The sequence below is a fragment of the Engystomops pustulosus genome, chromosome 9, assembly GCF_040894005.1.
Source record: "Engystomops pustulosus chromosome 9, aEngPut4.maternal, whole genome shotgun sequence".
Classification (NCBI taxonomy): Eukaryota; Metazoa; Chordata; class Amphibia; order Anura; family Leptodactylidae; genus Engystomops; species Engystomops pustulosus.
The window spans coordinates 79,679,749-79,702,968 of NC_092419.1; the positions used below are offsets into that span (position 1 = coordinate 79,679,749).

Here is a 23,220-nt window from a genome sequence, read left to right on the forward strand (position 1 = left end):
TCATTGCTCCGGGACTGGAGCAAAACGGGAAGGATTGAGCAGCAGAGAAATGGTTGTTTATTCACATTGCCTACATCTGTGCATGTCTATACATGTATCCCTCTCAAGTAGATGTGTTGGCAGACTTGAGTTGTCAACTTTTAGTTGGGTTGTTTGGTCTAAAGAAATAAAGTTCAACTTTATGGAAATTGCCTTTTAGGAAATTCTGAAGAAACGGAGGTGGGAAAGGTTCCTAAATTCAACACTCTTACCTGGGGAGTAGAATTACTCTCAATGTGAATAGATATAGTGCCTTTTTTAGTCCCATCGATGAGTCAAACATACATTTGTGTCTTTTATATTAAAAGGCTATCCTTTCCACAGGATGGGTGTGACGCCTATCCTTAAACCCCCTATTCAGACGGGTTCTGCAGTGAATAAAGATGGAGTTGCGTTCCAGGTTCTCTTCATTTACCACACACTTACGTTTTTGGCATGTTCCTACAGTTCCTTCATTCCTTGTGTCATCATTGTTGCCCTTCCTTCCTTTTATCCTAGTAGAAATGGTATTTGGTGTGTGTGTGTGTGTGTAACAATTTTACTAATATTTCCATCTCCAGAATCCCTGTCCTTCATGTAATATACATGGATGTAATAATATCATATCAATGATGGAGGACTACTATCACACCCAAATAACCTTCAGTCCCATCATGTAAGAGGAAGCTGGAGAACTGCTACTATATATAAATGTACGAAAATCTGGAGAACTGCTACTATATATAAATGTACGAAAATCTGAAGTGCCCACTAGTGGAGCATTGGGGTATGGTCGCTATTGTGGTTTTTTATATTTTTTATTGACTAAAGTAAATGTGTTTTTTTTCTTGTTAATCTTGAATAGATATTCCCATGAGGGTTGGTTTTACAAGGGCCGTGGAGTTCATTGCTTTACACTTAACCAGGCTGGTGTCTCCAACCTACTGAAGAGATATAATGGGAATGGAGTGGGAGTGGACACTCTTCTACTGGGAATCGTTTCACTATTGATGTTTTTATATTGGAGGTCATGGCTTTATTGCTGCCTCTTTCATTCGGGTCAAGGGAAGATATTGTTTCTCAGAGCTCGGCTGACCTATTGTCTCCTACTAAATCTTCTTGGTGCTCGGGTTTTCCACTAGATGAAGAGGCTTCTTGCCAGCCGGGCCTTGCCGCCACATAGATGATGACCTCAGCAGTCTCTTAGGAGGTAGATTTTGCAGTAGAAAGCTTTCCGGGAGAATTCCTAATATTCTTGCAAGGTGTTTTGCTCAATAATGAATTTCTGCAAGCTCAGATATGTATTTTTGAAAGGAGGTTCCTTGGCTAAATCAACCCCTGTTACATGGATTATGATTAACTTCTTGCTCCATTAATTGGAGATTTTGAGGCTTTCCTATGTTCCCAGCTGCAAATTAACTCTCCCATACACTTCTTAGCTGCCCTGGATCCCGCACCTCCCTTCCCTGATCCTTTTCATCAGACCCTGTCTTGTTCTCTTGAGAGGCTCACTGAAGAAGGTGGGGGCTTTGTGAAATTTGTCATGGTCCCTGCACTTTATCCATCTTCTTGAAATAAAGAAATTGGAAGGGTATCTGGGGGGGTGGATAATGCTTAGCTCCCTCCCCCTGTCACTCTTGTTCAGAGTCCTCTCACTCTCAATGAGTTTCTGAATAGAAATCTGCAGTAATTGGATGCAAATTATACAGAGGGAGCCCGAGGCTGCCTGGAATTCCTTTGGGGGACAGGAGGCGAGGGTATAATTAAGATGGCAGGAATTAGGAAGAAGAACTTGAAGAGAGGGGTGGGACAAGCATTCATTTGGATTTTAATCCCTTTATTGTTTGAGAGGAAAGGAGTACTTTCTGGGCATTGGATACTCTTCTGATAATTCTACAAATGGTTAAAAAAAACGCTGATAAACTACTTTTAAAGGGACCGGTGTATATTGGTGGGTGTACTAAAAAGATGAAAAATAGTGTCACCCCTAACACTCATCGTATTGCAACGCAACGGTATTGAAATGAATGGCGCCAAGTTGCATCACCATCCAATTTCCAAGGTCAGGTATGGATTTTATTTGGGGGGGGGGGGGGGGGAAAGCCACGTTCTTCAATACACAGGCAACCCCTTGGGGCATTTGTGACCAGAGGAGTCCCCTGTGGTTTTCTATTTTGGAAAGTAAAATAGGTGGTGGTCTTCCACAACTTGTATAAACTATATATTTACTTTGTCACCCCATTGTCCCTTTCACAGGAGCCACCAGTTGCTGCAGTATCTTTCATGCTTCGCCCAGTCACTTGATGCACCCTATGAAGCTCCGTCATCTTGACTGTCTAACAATGTCTTTGCCTACAAGTGGGCATCGTTCCACAATGGTTTATTTAGCTATACCTTGTGGTATTCCCATTTTATACAACTGCACATCTCGTACTATTTGGGAAGAGGACTCTGGGATTCAGTGGTCTTAAAGCAGAGGCTACGGTGGTAGATGCACTATGAGGACATCAAACCAGATTTGGATTTTTTTTCTGTTGTCAATGGACTGAAGGAACAAAAGTTTTCAGTTTATTATCCTCTTGTGTGTGCATAGCCTGAAAAGTGTCCTGGGGTTAATGTACTCCCTTCTATTGTCACCCAAATCTGCATTTTTCTTGTTTTACACTGAAACCTCCTTGTTTCATCCGAAGTCAAGTTTCACATAGTGATGACTAGTCACATGAGCTGGCAGTCGTTTTGACCACCATCACATACATGCACGCTTTGTTCACCCAATCGTTGCATGTGTACTGAGAGGGAGAGAGCTTTGGGGTAGCTCCTAAAAGGGTCAAGTGAAAATTCAACTTTATTGGTGCTTCATAGGCAAAGTTCTTGAGTTTCCTCCACTGTTGTGTATGAGTAATATGTTGTGCGGTTCAAGCTAATGGATATTGACTTTCATACCTCATGGATACTGTAACATGCAAAAGTGGCGTTTCTTGAGCTCTGGGCAGAAGTTGCAGGAGAATATTGGACTATGTTTGACAACGTAATGAGCTCCGACTGCCATATTGTTTGTTGGTTTCCACAAGTTTGTGCTCGATATGTACCATAAGACTTGAATGTTTAGCACTGTGCTCGGTCTTGTCTACCTGTGGATTTCGTTGCTCTCTGGCTTATGAATGTATTCAAAAGACTTGCCTTTCCGCCCAGGAGCCTTGCACTCACTCTCTGCGGGAATTCATCTCCCATGCAGGGAATGAGGTAAGAGGGTGGGCCGCCCGCTTCTATTCTTTTCATTGCATTGAAGGAGGGAGTCATGGGCAAAAAAGTTTACTTGACAGGAAATGACAGTAAAGGAACTGAGAAAAAACCCTGAGCGATGTGACTGACAGGCCGGCTTTTAATTGGCACTGGAAAGGAGACAATGAGCCTTGAATTCTGTTGTCTGGTGCAGGCGGGAGATCCTGACAGAAAAATGGGGCCTAGTGGGCTTTAACCCTTTCAAACTTTTATGTTAATTCACCCCACAAGGTGTTAAGTACCGTTCCACCGATATTGGTTGAGAATAGTGTTAGTTTTCCGGTACGCAGCGGTGGTGCACTCCCATTCTTTGTTTAGAAGTGGCGCTTTTGTTATCTTTATGAAGAAGCATTTTTATTCTCTTAGACTATGGTAGGTTATGGCTCATGTGATGGCTGACATCTATCTGTAGGTAAGTGCCTTGCACACCTGTGCCATGTCTGTGGTACTATCATCTTGCAGAGATCCCCAGTCGAGTTGCGTAAAGAGATTTTGCAGCTGTTTTCAGTTGGGCTCTGGTGTCGGGAGAGAGGTTTTCCTGTGGGATTTGTTTTTATATTTTTCAGTCTTCTCAACTCTGAGGTGAGAAGCTACTGATCAGAAGGATTTGTGGAGATATTGGGGAGGGGGGTGGTAGGGGTAGAGGAGAGGGTGAAAGAGAGCAAAGGTTGCCATAGAAACCGGTTTCTGCCTCACTGGTGCATCTTGTAAATCCATTTGGAGACCAGAAAGTGGGTGTGTGGAGAGCACATCAATAGGGGCCGGTGTGTGAAACAGAAGAGAGCTTAAGTGTGTCTGTAAGGGGGGAGCCCCGTGAATAAGCAAAAGGAATGGAGGCACAAAGAGAGCTCTGCCTGTCCCTTGTCTCGGACAGTCCATTAAGAGTCACCCTTTAACCCCAGACAATGGAGCTATACTTGTCTCAAGTATATGGGCTCGTTCATTTTCCCCATACTGGCCTCTGGGTGGAGTTTTTTTTAATTAGCAGGGATGGGGTTTGGTTCTCACAGTAAAGATGCTCTCCGCCCTGGCTGTGTCCCTCGGACGAATTATTGTTTAGGTCCACTGTCCGTTCTTATTCCAGATCTTTTATGCCACAGTTTCTATAGTGTATCCCTGTTCGAGCCGTTCAACCCTTGAACATGATCAGTATTATGTAATGATGCAGAGCTCAACCATTCATCTGTAGACTAGTTGGGTGAGCTTTCTTCCATTGTGGTAAACCTACGCATTGCCTCAAGGTGCTTTAGATCAGAAGTGCTTCAGCTGAAGAAACCAGAAAGTTACCCGATAAACAATGTGCCAAAAAAGTAGTCTTAAAGCCGTGCGCTGCTTGCTCAAACAAAGGGCCTGGTAGTAAGAATTGTAAATCCATTTAATACATTTTTGCAACATTTTTGTCTTTTATAATTTTTGGACATGTCAATAAGTGACACAATTGTGTAGTCGGGCGACTACATGTGTCTAGGTGCTTCCATCTTTGTCGTTGAAAACCTTATGTACATACACTGGTGGTATCTATATCTTTCCAAAACCAATACAGGCAATCCCTGGGTTTGTTCTTAAATTGAAACTGTATGTAAGTCGGAACTGGATATCTTAAAATTATAATTTGGGTTGGATTGACAATTGTTGGGTTGTCATAGGAACTGGGACTAACAAAGCTTAATTGCAGAAATCTTTGATAACTGTTACAGAAGATCACCGATTACAGCGGTACAGTAAATTGCCAATATCCTGACGGTCGTCCGCAAGTCGGGTGTTCTTAAGTAGGGGACGATCTGTACTGTGAATTATAAGTCTCTAATAGGCCAGTCTAAACCTTGGATACTAGTATACATAAAGTCAGTTTAGAGGTCTATTAATTTAGTTTACTCTTCTATTTTGAGTGCTCATCCCAGGGGCAAGAGCATTCCCTCAGAATTATAGCAGATATCTTGAGCATCTGTAAACTTTGATGAATGATCCGTGCTTGTGGGTTTAAGGAGGAGCTTCCGCTTTAGGTTACATGTACACAAACATATTTTTTCATGTGGATAAGTGTTTCTTGGGGCTCATACAAACTGCAGTGGTTTCCACAGCCCCAGGTCTGAGCCGTCGGCCCTAGCCACAATTTTTGGAGCTTGACCTATTTAAATCTTTTGGGCGGTCCTCTTGATCTCACTCCAATGACACACAGGCCGCAAACAATGGGCCGTGGGACCCTTGGTTACGGCCTTCTAGCCTTACTGGTGTAGGGGGGCTTCTCGCGAAAGGCCCCATTGATTGACATTCATATTTCCTAATGGGATATTTGCAAAGAGATGGTTGAAGGCGTACAACCCCTTCTTATAAAGGGTTATAGCTATTTGTCAGGTGCAGCGTCTCCCATTAAACTAAGCATTTGTGACATTGGGGAATGCTGATGCTGAACAGTTAATTCCTCTACAACATAACAATGTTGTAAAATGTGTTAGGAGTTGCCCTGCAGTAGTTTGTAGACAATTGTGTCATAGAACTAGCCCCTCATTTCACGTCTGGGCGTCTGTCTGCAGAAGAGGGCACCTTGTATATGCCATTATGCTCAGGGTTTTTTTTTCTCTCCTTAAATACCTTTTTAGATGATGGAAATAGTGCATGCCTGGCACACCTTGCACAGGCCGCGTCCTGTCTTCACAAAGCTCATTAAACTATTTAATGATGCTTTTTTTCCTCTCCCCCTTATACAGTGAAGGCAGCAGTAAAACTTTTTTTTTTAAAAATGTGCACCAGGGAGCTGTTTCTCTAAACTTGGCTCTTTTTATAAACCCACCTTTCCGATTGAGAATAGGGTACATTTTAGGTTAATGGCTGTGAGCATGGTGGTCTCAGAATTGCCCATTATTTTGACCACCTACAGTATTCCCAATCCTTTTGTGGTCTACTTTATCTCTGGTTGGAGCAGAGTCATGGGTGACTGCTGCAGTCAGGTGGCATTTCCACGTACTTGTAATTTAGTTGACTGTTCTACCAGGCAGTGTGGCCCCCGGGGGCACATGGAGCTGGGGATGTATTACTAAATATATTGATTGCGGCACGGTTGTATTTCCCCGGTTGTTTCCCTGTTCCGCTCAGTGACTTTGCTCCCAGGAGAATAATCGACAATGAAATTTATGCCTGGATAGAAATATATTTTTTGTAAGTGCAAACAATTGTGAATATCAATTTATATCTAGTAGCTAACCTTGATTGTGTTTTTTTATTTTTTATTTTTTTATTTTTTTTTTAATTAGCTGCTCAGTTTCCCGTGGCAAAGTTAACAAACTGTCGCATTGAAAAAGGTCAGGGCTCAACCGGTTCTTAATTTATGAAAATTTACGCAAATTTTTTAATTTCTCTCTGAAGATTATAATTTTTGCTTGGATTTTTTTTTTTTTAGACTTGTGTCAATTTCCCATAGGTCATACAAACTACTAAGATTTCTCCAATAGCTATTTTATATTATTACTTTATAATATTGGTCGCCAGGCAATTTATAACTTTCAGCCCGAAACCCAAAATGTTTTGCACAGTTGGAAAACCTCCTTACCTCAATAGACAATAAAATGAATTCTTCTCTAGCATATAGTCATGTTGAAGTAAGATAAATCTTTTACTCGGCAAGTCAGCCTTTAAGATTTTTGGATCCGCCTCTGCAAAATTCACACTAATATAGTGCGAATGATTAATTAGACTGTCTATGGAGGTTAACTACACACTTGTAGCCCGGAAATATTTTCCATATCCTTTATGAATGTCAGGTTTGTGTTTGTTACTGTTAGAAGTTTTTTTGGATACCTGATGAAATGTTGTCAGGTGCAACAGATGGAGTTGGTGAATGAACACTCCCTATGAATTCTTCGAGATTCAGTGGGTTTTGTTCGACTTCTCTTGCCCTGTTGCCAACTGGCTTCTCAGTCCCACCCCCTCTGTGCCAGTCTTTATGCGGCTGAATGGGCGAGGAATGTAAGCCGCATTACACAGCTTTGATCGTTAACTTCCCCACTTCATGAGGCTAAGGGGAGTTGGGGGGACTTGAGAGGGGGGCTTGTTTAGACTCTCTCATATGCAAATGACCGGTATTGAGAGCTGTGGAACGTAATGAGATAACACGGCTTTAGAGACCCCAGCACAATCGGGGAAATCCTAAAACAAAAGCCAAGCAGAGGAGTGAAAGGGATTTGTTAGGCAGGGACTGGGGGGGATCCTTGTTCTCCCCCTCCTGACACACACACAACAGATTTCTTTCCCACCCCCAGTGGAGCCAAAAGCCCTAAGAATATGCAGATTTGCTATTTTAATATTCATGAACTTGTCAGGCAGAGGTTCTAGCCTGGCAACTACTTCTTACTTTTTCTTCTCTAAACTTCATCCGCAGTGGCAGTAGGCGAAACCATAGCAAAGCTTTCGTATCTAAGAAATGGCCAACCCGTCGTGTTTTGGTAATGTGGCAGTGGTGAATCGGTAGAGTTTTTCATGACGACGTCCTGCTCCAGCCTTCCTCAGGGATGCTGTCACTAGGCCTTATTTCTCTGGCTGCATTGTGTGCGCAGGTCCACGCATGTCAACATCCACACATTAAACACACGCATTTATCACACAGCTTGTGAATCCGGCCTAGCAACAAAGCATTTCTTGTTTACCCAACTCGAAGGGATCATTTTTCAGACCTCACAAATCCCCTCTTCACCTTTCCCATCAGAAAACACCTCCCTGAACAATAAGAAAATTGGGGCCTGCCACCTGATAGCTCTCCCAAGGAACCGGGGAGAGAGGAATGTGCCGAGCTAACTGGCTCCTGTGAGACGGCCTTTGTGTTCTGTGTCTGAATTTGCTGGGGGACGCCCTGCCGGGGCTTTATGTCTTTCCCTGGAGACTGCAATATATATGTTTGTGTGTAGAAATATATCTTTTATATAAACCCAAAAGGTCGAAGACCTTCCCTGTATGCTAAGAAACTCTAATATTAACCCTTTCATACCCTGGGTGAGGACATTGTTTTCGATTTGTGTCGCTCAACCGGATTCTTAAATGGTTTCGAATTTACATACATTTCCAATAAGTGTCAAATATTGCAAGACTTTAGACTGTAGCTGTCCTCTCCATGTATGGGAGCTTTTGCTCAGTCCATACTAGGAAGGACATCCCCTTTAACAGCGCCTTGTCAGGGTTGTACTTGCAGTGCAGGTTGTTGCTTGATATAATTGAACAAGTGATTTCCCGTGTCTAAAATGTGCATCTAAGCGTGAAGTGCAGGTCCGACTGGAAACTCTCATCCTAGTGCTTCTACGGGGACAAGTAATCAGATCGGATCTAGCAGTCTGGCCATTGTATGGTTAAATATTTAACAAGACGCGTTTTCATGGTAAACCTGTCTTTATTATACTATAAATAAGAGAGCGTCCATTAGTCAGACAAACGTGCCGATGGCTGGTAAAACTTTCCAGATAGAAAACATTTTCCCCCTAATTCACTTTACTAATAGGTTTCTGTTGTGTTGTGATCCCATAAATTTTTTGCTGATTTATAGCGCTCCTCTATGACCTGTATGCTAACCCCATGCCCTCTTTATCACATTGCTGCTTTATATTATTGCTTCACAATTGGGCACACTTGTCATTCAGGGCTCAGAAAGACTGATGCCCATCTCTGTTGTATTTGCAGGAGCCAGGTTTTCTTAAAGTAGATAGCCCTACTTAGCGTTTTACTCAGTGACTCTTTAGTTCACCCTAAGCCCAGCTTTTTAACCCTTTTGGCGTGTTTCCCCAGCGCCTCTGACTACCGTGTACTCTGGGCATTTGGTAGTCGGACACACCCCCTGTATTCAAGTGGCCCAACTAAAAACAGGGAGCGCTGTCAATCTGGGCCGTGACTCTGTCTAAGCAGATGGTAGCCTTGAACTTCCTGATGTTTGTGTTTCTTAGGTTTTTTTTTTCTTCCCGCCTCAGGTATACATGGCAGTAAATTCTTGGAAGCTCTTACAGGTGTACAAATTGCTGGATTGGGTTGTTACTTCTAGCTAAGCAGCAGCCTGAGGCTTCAGACAGACTCTGAATCACACGTGTACACGTCTGCACCCATAGGCTTGGCCACCTGGGACTCTACACCCTTTCCTTATTCCTTCAGTGCAGATTGTTACCTTACATCTAGTTTTGGGCTGTATATGTGCTTTCTGTATGATATCTCATTTCTAGGTGTACCTGACCCACTTGGAGCAGTACATGGTGTCTTACTAATACTTTCTGTGCCATGCCAGCTGCCTGTAGGCCTGCGGCGTGCACACACCCAGTCTCCCCGCAGGTTTTGTTCATGTTGGGTGATATCCAAATGCCAAACCCCATTTTTAGCTACAGCAGTGGCTTGGCTGCTGTGCTCCCTGCTCCTACTTCCTTGCTGCAGGCACTCAATGTCCCGATTACGTATTTGATCTCATCTTGGATGTTTCTTCATAGTGCACCTTCCCTTCTTTGATTAAAGACCTCACGTGCTGAAGGTTGGGTGGTGAGATGTGATGAAAATACGAGGTGAAAGGTGTGATGCATGTGGGAAATGTCTGAAGGTGTGGTAGTATGCTAACAGATGGATCTTACATGGGTGGTTGCTGAAAAGATGGCCATAAAACAAAAAAAATTCTAATGCTATTCCTTTTGTTTCCTGTAGGTTTCTACCTGGAAAAGGCTTGGTTTTATACCCAGAGATTGGAGACCGTTTGGACATTATTTGCCCCAAGGGGGAGCCATCGCGGCCTTATGAGTATTACAAGTTGTACATGGTGCGCAGAGATCAGGCGGAGTCGTGTAGTACAGTCATGGATCCCAACGTCTTGGTCACCTGCAACCAACCTGAGAAGGAATTTCGTTTCACCATCAAATTCCAGGAATTTAGTCCAAACTACATGGGCCTAGAGTTCAGAAGAAACCAGGACTATTACATTACATGTAAGTCATTCCCTCTGTAGGGAAGCTGCCTAGTCCTGCCTGGGGCAGAACTTTTTGTTTTACTTGTGCAAATCCAGAGGGGGTTTAATTAGAATTTTAGGTAGTAAAGTAACTACCTCCTATCACTATAGAAAAATAGTTCCAATTTTTTTTGTGTTTTCAGACAATTAAAGTGCATTTTGTATGAAATGTGCGTGCACAGCAGTATGAAGGCATCGCAAGCGTTCCCTTTAGTGGGGCTTGTGGCCTGTTAAGTAGAAGGGTTTCTGGAGTTTCGGGTCATAGGAAGGTTTATTGCAGCCCAGGGCACTCCAATAATTGTAAACTCTTCCCCCGCCCCTTGCAGTAGTAATTGTATTCCTTAGACTGTGGGAACTGAATGAAAGGTGAATTTATTTGTCAGCGTTATTACTCTTTCAATCCCAGGCGGTACAAGGTTTATATATTTTTTTTTTTAATTTTTTTTTTTTATCAGGACTAATAATAGTTGTGTTAAGTCTCTTGTATCCTAATGTTGTTTCGTATGCTGACAGACTCCATGATCACAGGGGTGGAGGTTTGCTTCAGGTTTTATTCTCCATTATATCCACACTATTCCCTTTCCCTCAGTGGCACTTGATCCCTTATCCAAAAGGGGTTTTCCACCAAAATGACTTGCGCTTAGAAGAAGCAAGTCCCACCAATAACAGAAATGGGAATCCCATGTAGCTGCTGCTTATTCGATCCATGAGGTTTCTCTCCTTTATCGAATTTGCAACAATGTTCGATTGTGATGACTCTGATAAGTGGTAGGATAAGCGGCGGCACTCCCAATGAAAACGGTTATGCCGTGGATAAGGGTTTGTTACGTATAACTTTTATTGTATGGTGGTATTAAACATAGTTGTTGTGATCCCATAATCCAGTCCTGAAGAAGACCTGAACCTCCAGTCACTTGTCCTGGTGACTATCTTTAGGATTACTGTACACAACTGTTGCTAAAATTTGCGTCATATTTTTCACGGATTCTCGTAACCATTTCCTGAGTGATCCGTAAGAGTGTTCTTACTAGAGCATATTCTTATTTTACAAAGCATAACATTTTCTGTACACCTGCCCTTATTATATTCTTGTTAAATATATATTTTTTGGAAAAGCCCCTGATGCTCCCTCTAGGCTGGCGTATTAGTGTTGTGTTTCATGCTGTGTGATGCATAAAGTGTAGTGTTGGCAAGAACATAACATTCGCTGTAAATGTATTTTTATACTCGGTTGAGGAAGGGAAAGGACCCTTAAGGACACGTTCAATGCATGTGACACATCGTGCCCTATTTCTTGAAATAGTCAATACTTGATCTGGGCCAGATGGAGCGAGTAACGCAGCTCCGCTTATGAAGGGAAGCATGATCACTGACCCAGTCATGCCAGTCTCTTACCGCTGGGATTCGGAGCTCGCAGAGCATGAAATGGCAGAGCATGGCTATGCTCACACATCTATCCGCTGCTGGCCCCGGCAGGGCTATGGGGAGCAGGTTTGCTTTCGGATTTTTTTCATTACTCTCCGGCATTCCTCCATGTTCTCATCAATGGGTGGAGGCAAAAGGCCAATAGCTATTACTGTCATCAAATGTGGTCTTGCTGCTTTCTTGTCACATCCTGCGTTTCTCTGTAAAACTGCTTTCTTTCCATACATGGACCCCCCTCCCATCTTCTTTTTTCCTTTTTTTTTTTTTTTTTTTTTCCTCGTATTTCTTTGTCGTTTTTCTGCAGCCCAAGGCCCTGGCGCAGGCGGGCGCGAGTGTATGGGAGGAATCTTTCACAGCCGTTCACATCTGGAAGTGTTCTGTCCTCAGCTGGCAGGGGTTCATGTTCACCAGACACTGGGTATCGGGGGTTCCTCCAAAAAGTGTCTGCCTCCTTTACTGCCTGCAGATCTTTTTTTAAGGTTTCTGTAGAAGGCTATGCTCAGCTATATGGAAGGGTAACCTGTAGCGCTCGGCTATGTCTCTCCATGGTCCGTCAGCGGCATCAGGTTTATCAAAGTGTTTTAAATGCAGACCCTGTTCTCCTTTTCTCCAGCTCTGATGTATCTGGAGAGTGTTTTGTTCCTCCTTGCTCCAGCATATCACCTTTCTGGATTCCATCCTCTTATCTCGCCAGCCTTTCTATGAGAACACAGAGCGTTGTTCAGCAGCTGATGAGGCAAATGCTGTGTAGGGATCTGTGAAACGAAGCATTGACCTGCAAAATGGCTGCAAGGAAGTAGTCAAGACGCCGCCTGGCCAGCGTGACCCTGGCACGGCTGCAGCTGGAGACCACAGGACGACTAAATAAGGAGATGCACAGAGGTCAATTTAGAATGTAAATTGCAGATCTTAAAAATCCTTCTCTGATCCAAGCAGCATCCTCGCCTTCCCCACTTTCCAGTAGCTGTGCGCAGAATTGCTTCTATTCATAGAGCCTCCAGTCATTCTTGTGTTGTAATGACCCCCTTTACCCTCTCCCTCTGCAGACCTCACATTGTGTTTCTGTGGAAAGGAGGGTGAAAAATAACTTTCATTCCATCAGGGTTTGCTTTTCCATATTTGGGGCTTGGTTTGGAACTGTACGGTAAGGAGCACTGCCATGGGCGAGACTGGCGCTGACTGAGCGCTCTCCCGCTGTTCAGCCGTATAGTAGCTTGTCTTATGACATGACAAATTTGAAGACATTAACCCCATCTAACCTTCACACATGATTCTGACACTTGGATGCTTTGATAACTATCAAATCATGCCCTGCTATAGGCAATTGACCAGGCACGGCCGGCATCTTCAGTTAGGCTCTTTAGGACTCTGCCATATGCTTGAGGTATCTGTAGTGCGGCACCTTGTTGTAGTTGATCACCAGTTTTAACAAGTTTCGCTAAGAGTGAACATAATTTATACCCAACTTTCCAAACATATGTGCAAGGCGAGTACATGGGAAGTAAGACCCCTCCTCCTCCTCTACCCATTTCACTATGTCTATGTTGGTAAATACTTTTATGATCCACATGATTTTTGAACTTTTTTGATCTGTTTTGTGCTCCATTATTCCTCTGAGAACTTTCTGAATAAACTGCCTGGCTCTGACAATGGAGGATACAAGTGGTTTTCACACTTTTCGATTGCAGAACAGAGGGTCATATCCACAAAAAAAAAATCTAAATCTGCATCAAAATCTTCATCTGTAGTGCAAGTTTTCAGTTTATTGTTTAAATCACAAAAGCTGAGATGAAGCGCCGGTTATGAATGGCGAGTGCAACGTAATTGTAGTAAAATCTTTTGGTGTAAATGCAGCTTTAGCCTCAGTGTCTTAGCACGTGCGAGGTGTGAATGCCCTGGCATAGTCGCTGCACCCAGAGGGATGAACTTTAAAAAAAAATTCTTCAATTTCACTTGTTGCCCCCCCCACCTCCCCCCTTATCATCACATGGGAATGTTTCCTATTTGCGCCTGGAAGAAGAAAAACAGAAGCCTTGGACTTTAGGGAGGTCCGCTGCTTATTCTGCCCCCGCTGCTAATAATCCCCCATCCATGGGTTTGCTGGTTTTGCCTGGAGCCTTCCGATGCTTTATATTTCTTTTCTTTCTCCAAACCCCATGATCCCGCTTCCCAGACTGGGACAGAGGTTTAATTTCCTGTGTGGGGGAATCCTGCAGAGATTGGGAGGTGACGCTCGGGTTAACCCTCTACATGCTTGGATAATTTTGTGCTTGTTCCAGCCCGACACGTTTACTATAAGGTGCTGCCTGGACTCTGCGTGTAACTTGTGAATTCATTGTGGTCACACAGCTTATTGCGTGTAGCCTCATTAGTATCTCAGGGGGACACTACGTCTGGCGTGAGGGATCCATTTTCAGCGTCCCTCATATCATTGTGTTGTTTGTCGCTGACTTCAGCTGGTTACATACTGGGCCTCATGTATCAAACCTGTCTACGGAAAATGAAGCCTTGTCCTCCGTAGTAACCGGTTATGGATTCCGCTTTAGTTTTCTGTGTTGGATGAGATCACTCTAGTTGCTATGGGCACAGGGCCAGATTTTCTGAGACTTGAGGGTCACAGGGCATTTTTTTCTTTACCCATCGATCTCCTTTCACAGTTCTAACAGGGTAAAGCTGTTACCACATGTTGTGTGAACCTTGTCCTGTCCAGCAATGAGCATATGTCATGTATAGGGTACACCACGCTTTACCAGCTCACACCTGAGTATTGATCTCTGTTATTATCTTCTGTCCCTAGTGGATGTCTTATGGATCCATTATGTCCACTGATTTCAATGGGGTTTCATGATTTCTGCATCCCTTCCGTTACACTTCATTTATTTGCAAAGGGGAAAAATTGCGCTGATGTTCCTGTCCAATTTTCTGGTCAAATATCGTAAGTAGTGCAAGCAGAGACTAAGTGAAGCCTTAAAAAGTTCATTGGGATCAAATTAGATTTAACAGATCTGTCACACTTCAATTATTATTTTGGTGACGGAAGAGGAGTATGGAGAACCAATCACAGGTACGAACCGGGCCTTAATGTTTTGACACACTCAGGCAAGACACATCCTCACCCCTGCAAATTTGCGCCAGTTAGCAGAAGTTCAGAAAGCTGCTCTGTACATTCTTTAGGGACATGATGGAGGCATCCAATCCTCTGCCAGAAAATAAGTTCACCACTCAGGGTCATGGACCATCTATCACCAGTTTTGGTGTCTAATGTGCATGATTACCTTTAAGAAAACCTTGTTAGTAAAGCCTATTGCATATAAGAGTGTAAGGGGAGGCTTTTTCTTAATTTTTTTTTTCTCGACCATAATTTTTGTTTTTTTCACTTCTACATGCCATATGGTTTATGAAAAACCCCATGTAAACAGAGGCTTATCTGTTGGGACAGACATCAACCAATCAGAAACCAATGATGGACATTAAATAACACACTGAAATAGATGATTTTATCTCCTGGGAGTTGTAGTACCTCTGTGCACTTCCCATAGCTGGAATAACGAGGCTAACTCTTCAAACCTTGTATTTTGTTTGGATTATGTCCAGACAGGTTTTTCCTGAGCTGATGCCATGGTATCTGTGCCCCTTGTAGCGCATCCAGGGATCGCTGGGAGTCTTTGCACCCACACGGCCACCATAAAGTTTATGCAAATGATGAAGCATGTTCAGAGCTGTCAAGAAATTTCATTTTTTCTGATGTTACCATCTAAAAGCTTTCGTTTGGTGAGCTTCACACAGGGTCTAAAATGTTTGGAAATTCCACATAAAGTGCCTCCTGCGGCAAGTGGCGTCAATTCTTTGTACAATGTATGAAGGGGCTCATTCCTTGCAGGTGTAGCCATGTAACCACTTTTATGGAATACCTAAAGGGGGCGACTAGTTAAACATTACTTTGTGGCATGTTTTTCAGATGTTTAAGGAATGAAATCTAGTGGCGGATAAATGGTCGGCTTTATTGTACACGCCACAGAGACGCTAGCTTTAATATCCCTTTTGATGTGATTGAGCAGACTCCTCACAATATTGGATAAGTCTCTGCTCTTCCCAGGCCTCCAGGCACTTTGAGGGAGGGTCTCGTTCTGCTGAGATGACTTCTTCCTAGTCTAATCCAATAACAAGCCCTAACACTCCGATATATCGGAGTCCGTAAACCTGTGTAATTGTTAATGTGGTAATGGAGCCATTTTACTGTTGGCTGTGTCTGGTAATGCATGTTATTGTATTGGAGTCTCTCTGGGTGGATATAGATGATTAGGAGAGGGTATACAAAGCACAATGATCTATTCTGTCTTTGAATTTTTGTTAGAAAAATCTTTAACTAGAAACAGACCCCTCCAAGTCTGACAGATCAGCTTTAAAGGAACTGAGTGGCCCTTAAGAGGTGTTCATGTTGTACAGGTGTCCAGTCTTTGGGCTTCATGTTATAGAGCTGGAGGTTCTTGGGCTTGGTGCTCCAGTTTTTATCCACAAAATGATCTGCTCGGCTCCTCCTGCTCTGATGGTCATATTGACATACATGTGTTTTTCTCGCTGCAGCTACTTCCAATGGAACTCTACAGGGTCTTGAGAATCGAGAAGGAGGGGTATGCAATTCCCGATCCATGAAGATCATCATGAAGGTCGGACAAGGTACCCAAGCAACTTATCAAGCTTCTTGTTTGATCTCCCGCTAATAGCTCTATTTGTCCAGCATAAAAGTTCACAAACTACTATCACAATCTACTTGTAGCTTACAAACTGTCAAAGGGGTGTGGCTCTACAGGGTCCACTGCCTGTACAGTATCACGCCATATAGGGACATCAAGTTGTTAAATTGCTCATAGATTTTTACTTGGGAGGGGGGGGTACACTTGTAAGGGTAATTGACCCAGCATCTTCATGATTTGTCCTCCAGTGTTGGCACATGACTTTGATGGCCACCAATGTTGAGTTTGCATTAATAAACTTTCCTCCTCTAACTGTTAATGTTTTTAAACCTATTTTCCAGACCCAAATACAGTATTACAAGAACCGTTCACCACTAGCCGACCAGGGAAAGAAGCTGATAATACTGGAAAGATGGCAACCCCTGGACCATGGAATAGGAATGGTATTGATGGAGAAGAGCATGGCAAACCAGGTGAGACCTAATTAACTCCCCTTAAAATGTGGACAAACTTCAGTTCCCCATTACCATTAGTGTAAGGTAGAACTAGCTGAATATTCATGGAATTTCATATTTGACCCCCAACTTTAAAGAACTATGAATGTATGAATGTCTATAGCTTTGGTGGCCAAGACCTTTTAATTCATTGCGTAAAAATGGTAATAAACATGCAATGACAAGTAGATGTGCTTGAAAATCACTAATGTACCCCTACTATACGCTTCATATTTGACATCCTAATGGTTTGTGGCCATTACTTCCTGTATTAGATGTGGTTTCTCACATCCGCCTCATGTTCGTTTTTCAGATACTGTGAACCAGATGGATAAACCTTCGTCTCCGGAAGGCGTGGACAGCTTCTTCAGCTCTAAAGTGGCAGTGTTTGCCGCCATCGGTGCCGGATGTGTCATTTTTATTCTCATCATCATCTTCCTAGTAGTTTTGCTAATCAAGATCCGAAAACGTCACCGCAAGCATACACAGCAGCGGGCAGCTGCCCTATCGCTTAGCACGTTGGCTAGCCCTAAATGCAGTGGAAATGCTGGCACTGAGCCAAGTGACATCATCATCCCGCTGCGGACTACAGAGAACAATTACTGCCCACACTATGAGAAGGTGAGCGGGGACTATGGACACCCTGTGTACATTGTACAAGAGATGCCACCTCAAAGCCCCGCAAACATTTATTACAAGGTCTGAGATGAACTGTGACAACTCATCCTGCTCCCCACCAGTGGGATGGCCCATCAAGCGCCAGGAGCACAGGCCAAAGGTCACTCTGCATTACAGGACTCTGGGAGACGGAGCAATAAGACTAACTTTCCCTATGTTAGGTATTTTTATATAGTTTGCCCCATTGTTCTGCTCCCTTTCCTGTCCAGGGGAGGGGTGGTTTGGATATGCTCCTGTCTGCACTTTGCACACCTGCAGTGCTCAGCCCTTACTTGACACGAAAGGGCAGTCTGAACTGTCTTCCACCATTTTTGGTTGTGGAGGCACAATGATGCAGGTAGTATTGATGGCTGTGACTTCAGTATTCGGCAAAGCAATGTCCTATATCTTGATAGCAGAGAGGTTGACATACGCTTAGTAATCTATGTAACATTTCGCTAGATGCCCTGATTTTTACATGTACTGTGCCCGGTTATGAATGGCTAGGCATGTATGTGCTGATGGTATAGGGCACAGAGCTGACCTACATAGACCCTGTGTTCAGTGTCTGAGTGGTATCATTCTGCGTGTCTTGCTCTTAAGTCTAAACCCATCCTGGCTAATCCAGCTATCCTTAAAGCATTCACCTGCGCATGCACACACTACCTGTGCGCTGGTACACACTGGGCACGCTACCTGTGTACACATATGCACTTATTGCACACTCCTTTCAGTAGGTTGCATCGCCAGCATTGCCCACTGGTCTCATTGTAATGATATCGGTGAGCACCGTGTGCTGATGTACGCAACGACTTGTATGTGCTGGATCCAGTCTCGTGGCAATCACACGACGCTGCACTGGAAATATTCAGGAGATTGACTGATCTATATGAGAAAATACACCAAGTGCAGGGTCTTATCAAATCCTTCTGTTTCCCTTTTATTTGTAAATGAACCTAGTTCCAAATGATGTCGATGAGTAGGTGGTAGAACTGACCTTCAGGATGTACATCAAAGAACGTGACATGGCTGTAAGTGACTGGGGAGGGTCCATTGTGAATGGCTAGGCTAATACTACTATCATGAGTAAGCATTCTACTACCTGATTATTGTTGAGCTGTCTGTCATTATTTAACCAGCCGAGTTAATGACTATGGCCAGCGAGACGACCCTAGGCATCTGTAGAGCGAATGTGTTGCGCTCATTTAGGATCCTGCATGGTGTTGTAGCATCATGCGGCAACCACTGCTGTTTTCTGAGAGCGACACAAATACTGTGTTCGTCTAGTAACTTCTGGTAGATGCCATTTCTATTATATACACTTTACATCTATACCACAGACTTGTATGGTGTACATATCACCCAGTCTAAATAAATGTCTTTTGCATTGGTGAAAAGCCCATTTGGGTTTGGAGTTTGCGACCACTGCTTTAGAGGTGGAGTGCGGAGTCGGATGCATTTGAGCTTTTTGCACCTTTAGTAAATGTAATGTTTAATCGCAGACTGTGTTGAGCCTTCCATCTGTGATGGTGCCAGTGTAAGACATGGTGCTGATGGTGATGCCATCTTTGATGAAGATTGTATTTGTATAGAGGTTATGGTCTGGTGTAGGCCTTGGAAGTGTGACCCTCTTTAGGGCAGTTACATTATGTAGGACCCCCTGTAAGAACCTGGGGTGTGCGCTCTTATCCTGTTCTCCAGGTCCTGATATTTATTGTAGCTTTGAAGAGTGCCCCCCCTTTTGTAGAGGTCACGTACAGACCTGCAGTATGGAATATACAAATATTAGGGGACCACCACTTGAAAATGTTTTATGCAAAAACCCATATAGGATACACAATTCACGTGTTCAGCCCCTACCTGTCTATAAACTCTGCACTCTACTTGCTCTTTATGTATTAACTACCTACCTGCATTTCTTCAGCTCTTACCCACTTCTATGCTCACATCTATCTCTCACCCCCTGAATATCTCCCACCTATAACTTCTCTGCAATCCCCCACATTTCCTTTATATAACTTATGACATCTCATTTTTGCATGCCGAATATTTGGCCAATATGAAGCGTCTGCCTTACCCCTTGACATATCTTTGTGCTTCTTGTGCAGACATTGTACACACACTTTTGTATACAGACACATGCATATACTTGTTCACTCCTCCGCACTTAACACACCCTGTTGTAAATCCTGTTGTGGATGTGTATCCTACACGCCGAGTCGAGGCATGTGCTGGATGTCTAACTTCACGCTGCCCCCACTACGACATATAGGATCCATGTCGGAGATTGTATGGAATTCCATACATGAGTTTCCTTTCCGGTAGTGTATCCATGTAGATTCATTCACTCCACTAACATCAGGACGATCCTCTTGAGCCATGAGATATTCTCCTCTCTCTCCACTTCTTCTTGTGTCGGTCACTCACAAGTGAGGTACAGTCAGCCCGGAGCAGTACGTATGGCTACTTGAGGGTTTGCTGTGTACCTCTTGCCATAAGGACCTGCCTTGCTAGTGGCGCCTCCAGCACGTCTCCCTCTACTTCCCCCTGGGCAGCCCCTGTGCCCTGTTTTGCATTCTATGCAGAGTTGGATCTGGTGGCAGATTAAGGGCTTGTGTGCTCTAAGGCGGCAGCTGTCTGTCTGCTGGAGAGGGGCTGTGAGACACGCGGTCTCTAGGGACGAGGAAAAAGGCCTTAAAATAGAACGGAACAAGCACCACACATTCAACCCTCCACCTCATATTTGCATCAAAACCAGTTCAATGCTAAAGTGTTTTTATTTAATTTTTTTTTTTTTACTACGAGTGGGACCTGCCAGGATTTTTCTGAGCAGGCCAAAGGTGCGAAATGTTTTTAAGCACATGACATAAGTACTTCTTTAAAGTTCAGCACTCTTATCTACTTTCTGTACATATGTATTCATTTACATTCTAGATTGTGCGCCCCCCCATCCCACACAGACTTTCCATAACTCAGATTTTCTGTTTTGCAGATCGCTCCTGTACATAGGTAAGGTGCAGCCCAGATTCTGAAACTCTTTGGCTATCGATATATAAATACATTTATAAGTAAATGTCCTAGCAGCCACCGTTTTACAAACCACCAGTTAGGTGGCTGGCCGTTTTATTTTCTATCCCCCTCCTCCATACATGAGCCCCGTCCTTTCTCCTCGCGCCCTAAACGCCATGTACATATGTGAAATTTAAAAGGTGAAAAAATTAAATTTATTAGCACCTTTTTTTTTTTAATTTTTCCAATTGATTCTCCTTCTGTACCTTAAGAGATTAACTTTGATATTTTTTGTAAATAATGTGTTTTTGGAAAGAATACTGTAAAGCTGTTTTTGTATAAACTCCAAATTTATTTTCATTTGTTTTCTTAGTAAAAATAAAAAAAAAAATTTAATAGTTTTTTGAACATCAATCCAATGCATATCTATTCAAACCCCCCCCAGCATCTAGAAGTGACCCTGACAATGTATTCACAGGATAAGAAGCGGCTTTGGTAGTAATAACTCTGACTGTTCTCCATAATAGCAGAGGAAATCCTCCACAATGTGGCTTTAGAAATCTCAAACTGGTCCTGTTAACCCTTAGTCATGGAAATTTGTGATGCCGACTGAACTCTACTGAAGACTGGTATTGGACAACACTTGACAGTTCAGTTTTAGACTGTTTTTTGGGAACTACTGCACTGGAGATCATGAGGTTTTATCTGTCAGATGACAAATAGGACATATCAAAAATCTGTAAGACGTTGGAAGTCATTTACATACTATGAGTGTGGAGGAACCATGGCTCTGTCTTGCGCTCATGCACTTTCTTAGTTTCAATGACCTCATATTTTGTTCTACTGGTGGTCCACATTCAGGATCACCCTAATTTGCTGCTGATAATAGGAGGACCCTGTTATCTTTAAAGTGCTATCCGATTTACAGAAGGTATAATATAGAGCAAGAGATACAGAACAGACTGATTGTATCATTGTGGCATGTAACTTATTTGAGTCCAGTGGGCGGTCTTACTTTGACTGACAGCTGTCTTGCAGTGAAGGCTATATTATTTAACGTGTATTGAAATGTCACAAAACGATATCAATCTGTACAGCTCCTCCTGCTCTATACTATGCTGCATCTTTAACAGGTGACTGTATTAAAAAGTAAAATCTTCTTAGTTTGTAAATGACCTCCATGGTTCTGTACAGAATGACTTCAGGGTTTTGTTTTTCATGCCAGCGCTGGGGCTATGCCGGGACGTCTGCTATACAGGGATCAGGCCATTGTTTGTCCCTCACACCTACTGCATGGCATCTGGCTCTAACAGATTCCCTGCGATAGATGTGTTAAAATCCAAGTCTTCGCACCATCTTAATGCATTTCATTAGACTGTGGGATTTGCAGTCTATCACTCTGAACACGTCCCGGTGTAGCCTCTGTGTGATGCAGGAGCCCATATGTCATTGTGCGGCCGCCTGTGGAGTAGGGAGGATATGAAATGACAAAGGTCTTGTGTATTATACTGTTAATGGTCCCAATCTTTAGGGGTTACGACGGTGCGTAACTGTGTCTGGAAGGGGTTAACGAAAATCTCCTAAGCAATAACTCTTTAAAAACATACATAATAATCTAAACTTCCAAAGGTTTTAATCGTGTAATACAGTTAAGCCACAACCTCTTTCCTGAAGTCTGCGAGGGATTAATCTGTAATCGTATTCCTCTGGAGTAGAGCCGGACTGTGCACAATCAGTTCCCTGTCCCCAATTTAGTTCCTTTTATAATGTGTGTGTGTGTGTATACGTGCGTGTGTTCAGATAAGGGTTAAGATCAGGGCAAGATTCCTGTAATGTATCCGCCGAATATTTGCTGCATCTCTCAGGCAATGGAGGGTGGACGGTTTCCCCGGATCCCCTCCAGTCTTTGCCGCCGGTCTCCTCTGTACCCCCTTTTTTAGCTTTGCAGAGTCACCAGTACCACAGAATAGGACACGGTTAAACAATGGTAGGATAAACACTTTTATAAATATATATATTTTATTTTTTGTTTTACTCTTTTTGGACTGTGCCTTGTAAAACCCTGTATTCTCGGACGGAGCTTGTGGCTCCACCCTGCTATGCACGCCATTTCATGTCCGAGGCCTCTCCGTCAGGACGGCTTGACTCATATCGCCTGGCGTGGGAGGCAGGGTTCGTTTCCATCACACTTAGGGAAAAGCTTTCCGTGCACACATTCAGTTTTCCTCAGATAACACTTCTGTTCGCTTGTCATTCCTCAGGCACTCTATTTTATATTTTCATGCCTCACCTGAGATTGAATTATTATTTTCTTCGTTTCCTGTTGAATACATTTGCCCTGCTGTTTAAACTTCACCCCATGTCCACGTTTAATGCCTGGAACTCCAGATCCCTGGAGCTATGTTGGAATCCTGATATATTGTTAAATAAAGTTTTTTTCCTATGGAAATGGTGGTGGTTTTCTTTTGTCACCTTGATCAGCGTAACCTCCTAAGTACTCGACCTGTTAGTCCTCACCTGAAGGTCACAGGTGTCTTTGGCTGAATCTGCTTCTTGGATCTATCTAGAGACGACTTCATGGAACAAACCAGTCGGAGTGTGAAACTGAGGGAGTTGTGAAACCATCCTTCCGAACCAGGACAAAGGGGGTTACAAAGGGTAGATTGGGCCTGTAAAATTGAGTTCT

The 23,220-nt window shown here is 43.3% G+C and overlaps 1 protein-coding gene across 1 annotated transcript in view; it reads left to right on the plus strand.

Moving 5' to 3' along the window:
- The window catches only part of EFNB1 (ephrin B1), a 38,998-nt gene extending 16,020 nt beyond the window's left edge, over positions 1 to 22,978 (plus strand). Inside the window, exons 2-5 of the mRNA XM_072124450.1 lie at positions 9,958 to 10,235; positions 16,265 to 16,357; positions 16,716 to 16,847; positions 17,182 to 22,978. Coding sequence (XP_071980551.1) covers positions 9,958 to 10,235; positions 16,265 to 16,357; positions 16,716 to 16,847; positions 17,182 to 17,573 — 895 coding nt within the window. The 3' untranslated portion in view covers positions 17,574 to 22,978. The remainder of the gene's footprint in view (positions 1 to 9,957; positions 10,236 to 16,264; positions 16,358 to 16,715; positions 16,848 to 17,181) is intronic.
- The last annotated feature ends 242 nt before the right edge of the window (positions 22,979 to 23,220 follow it).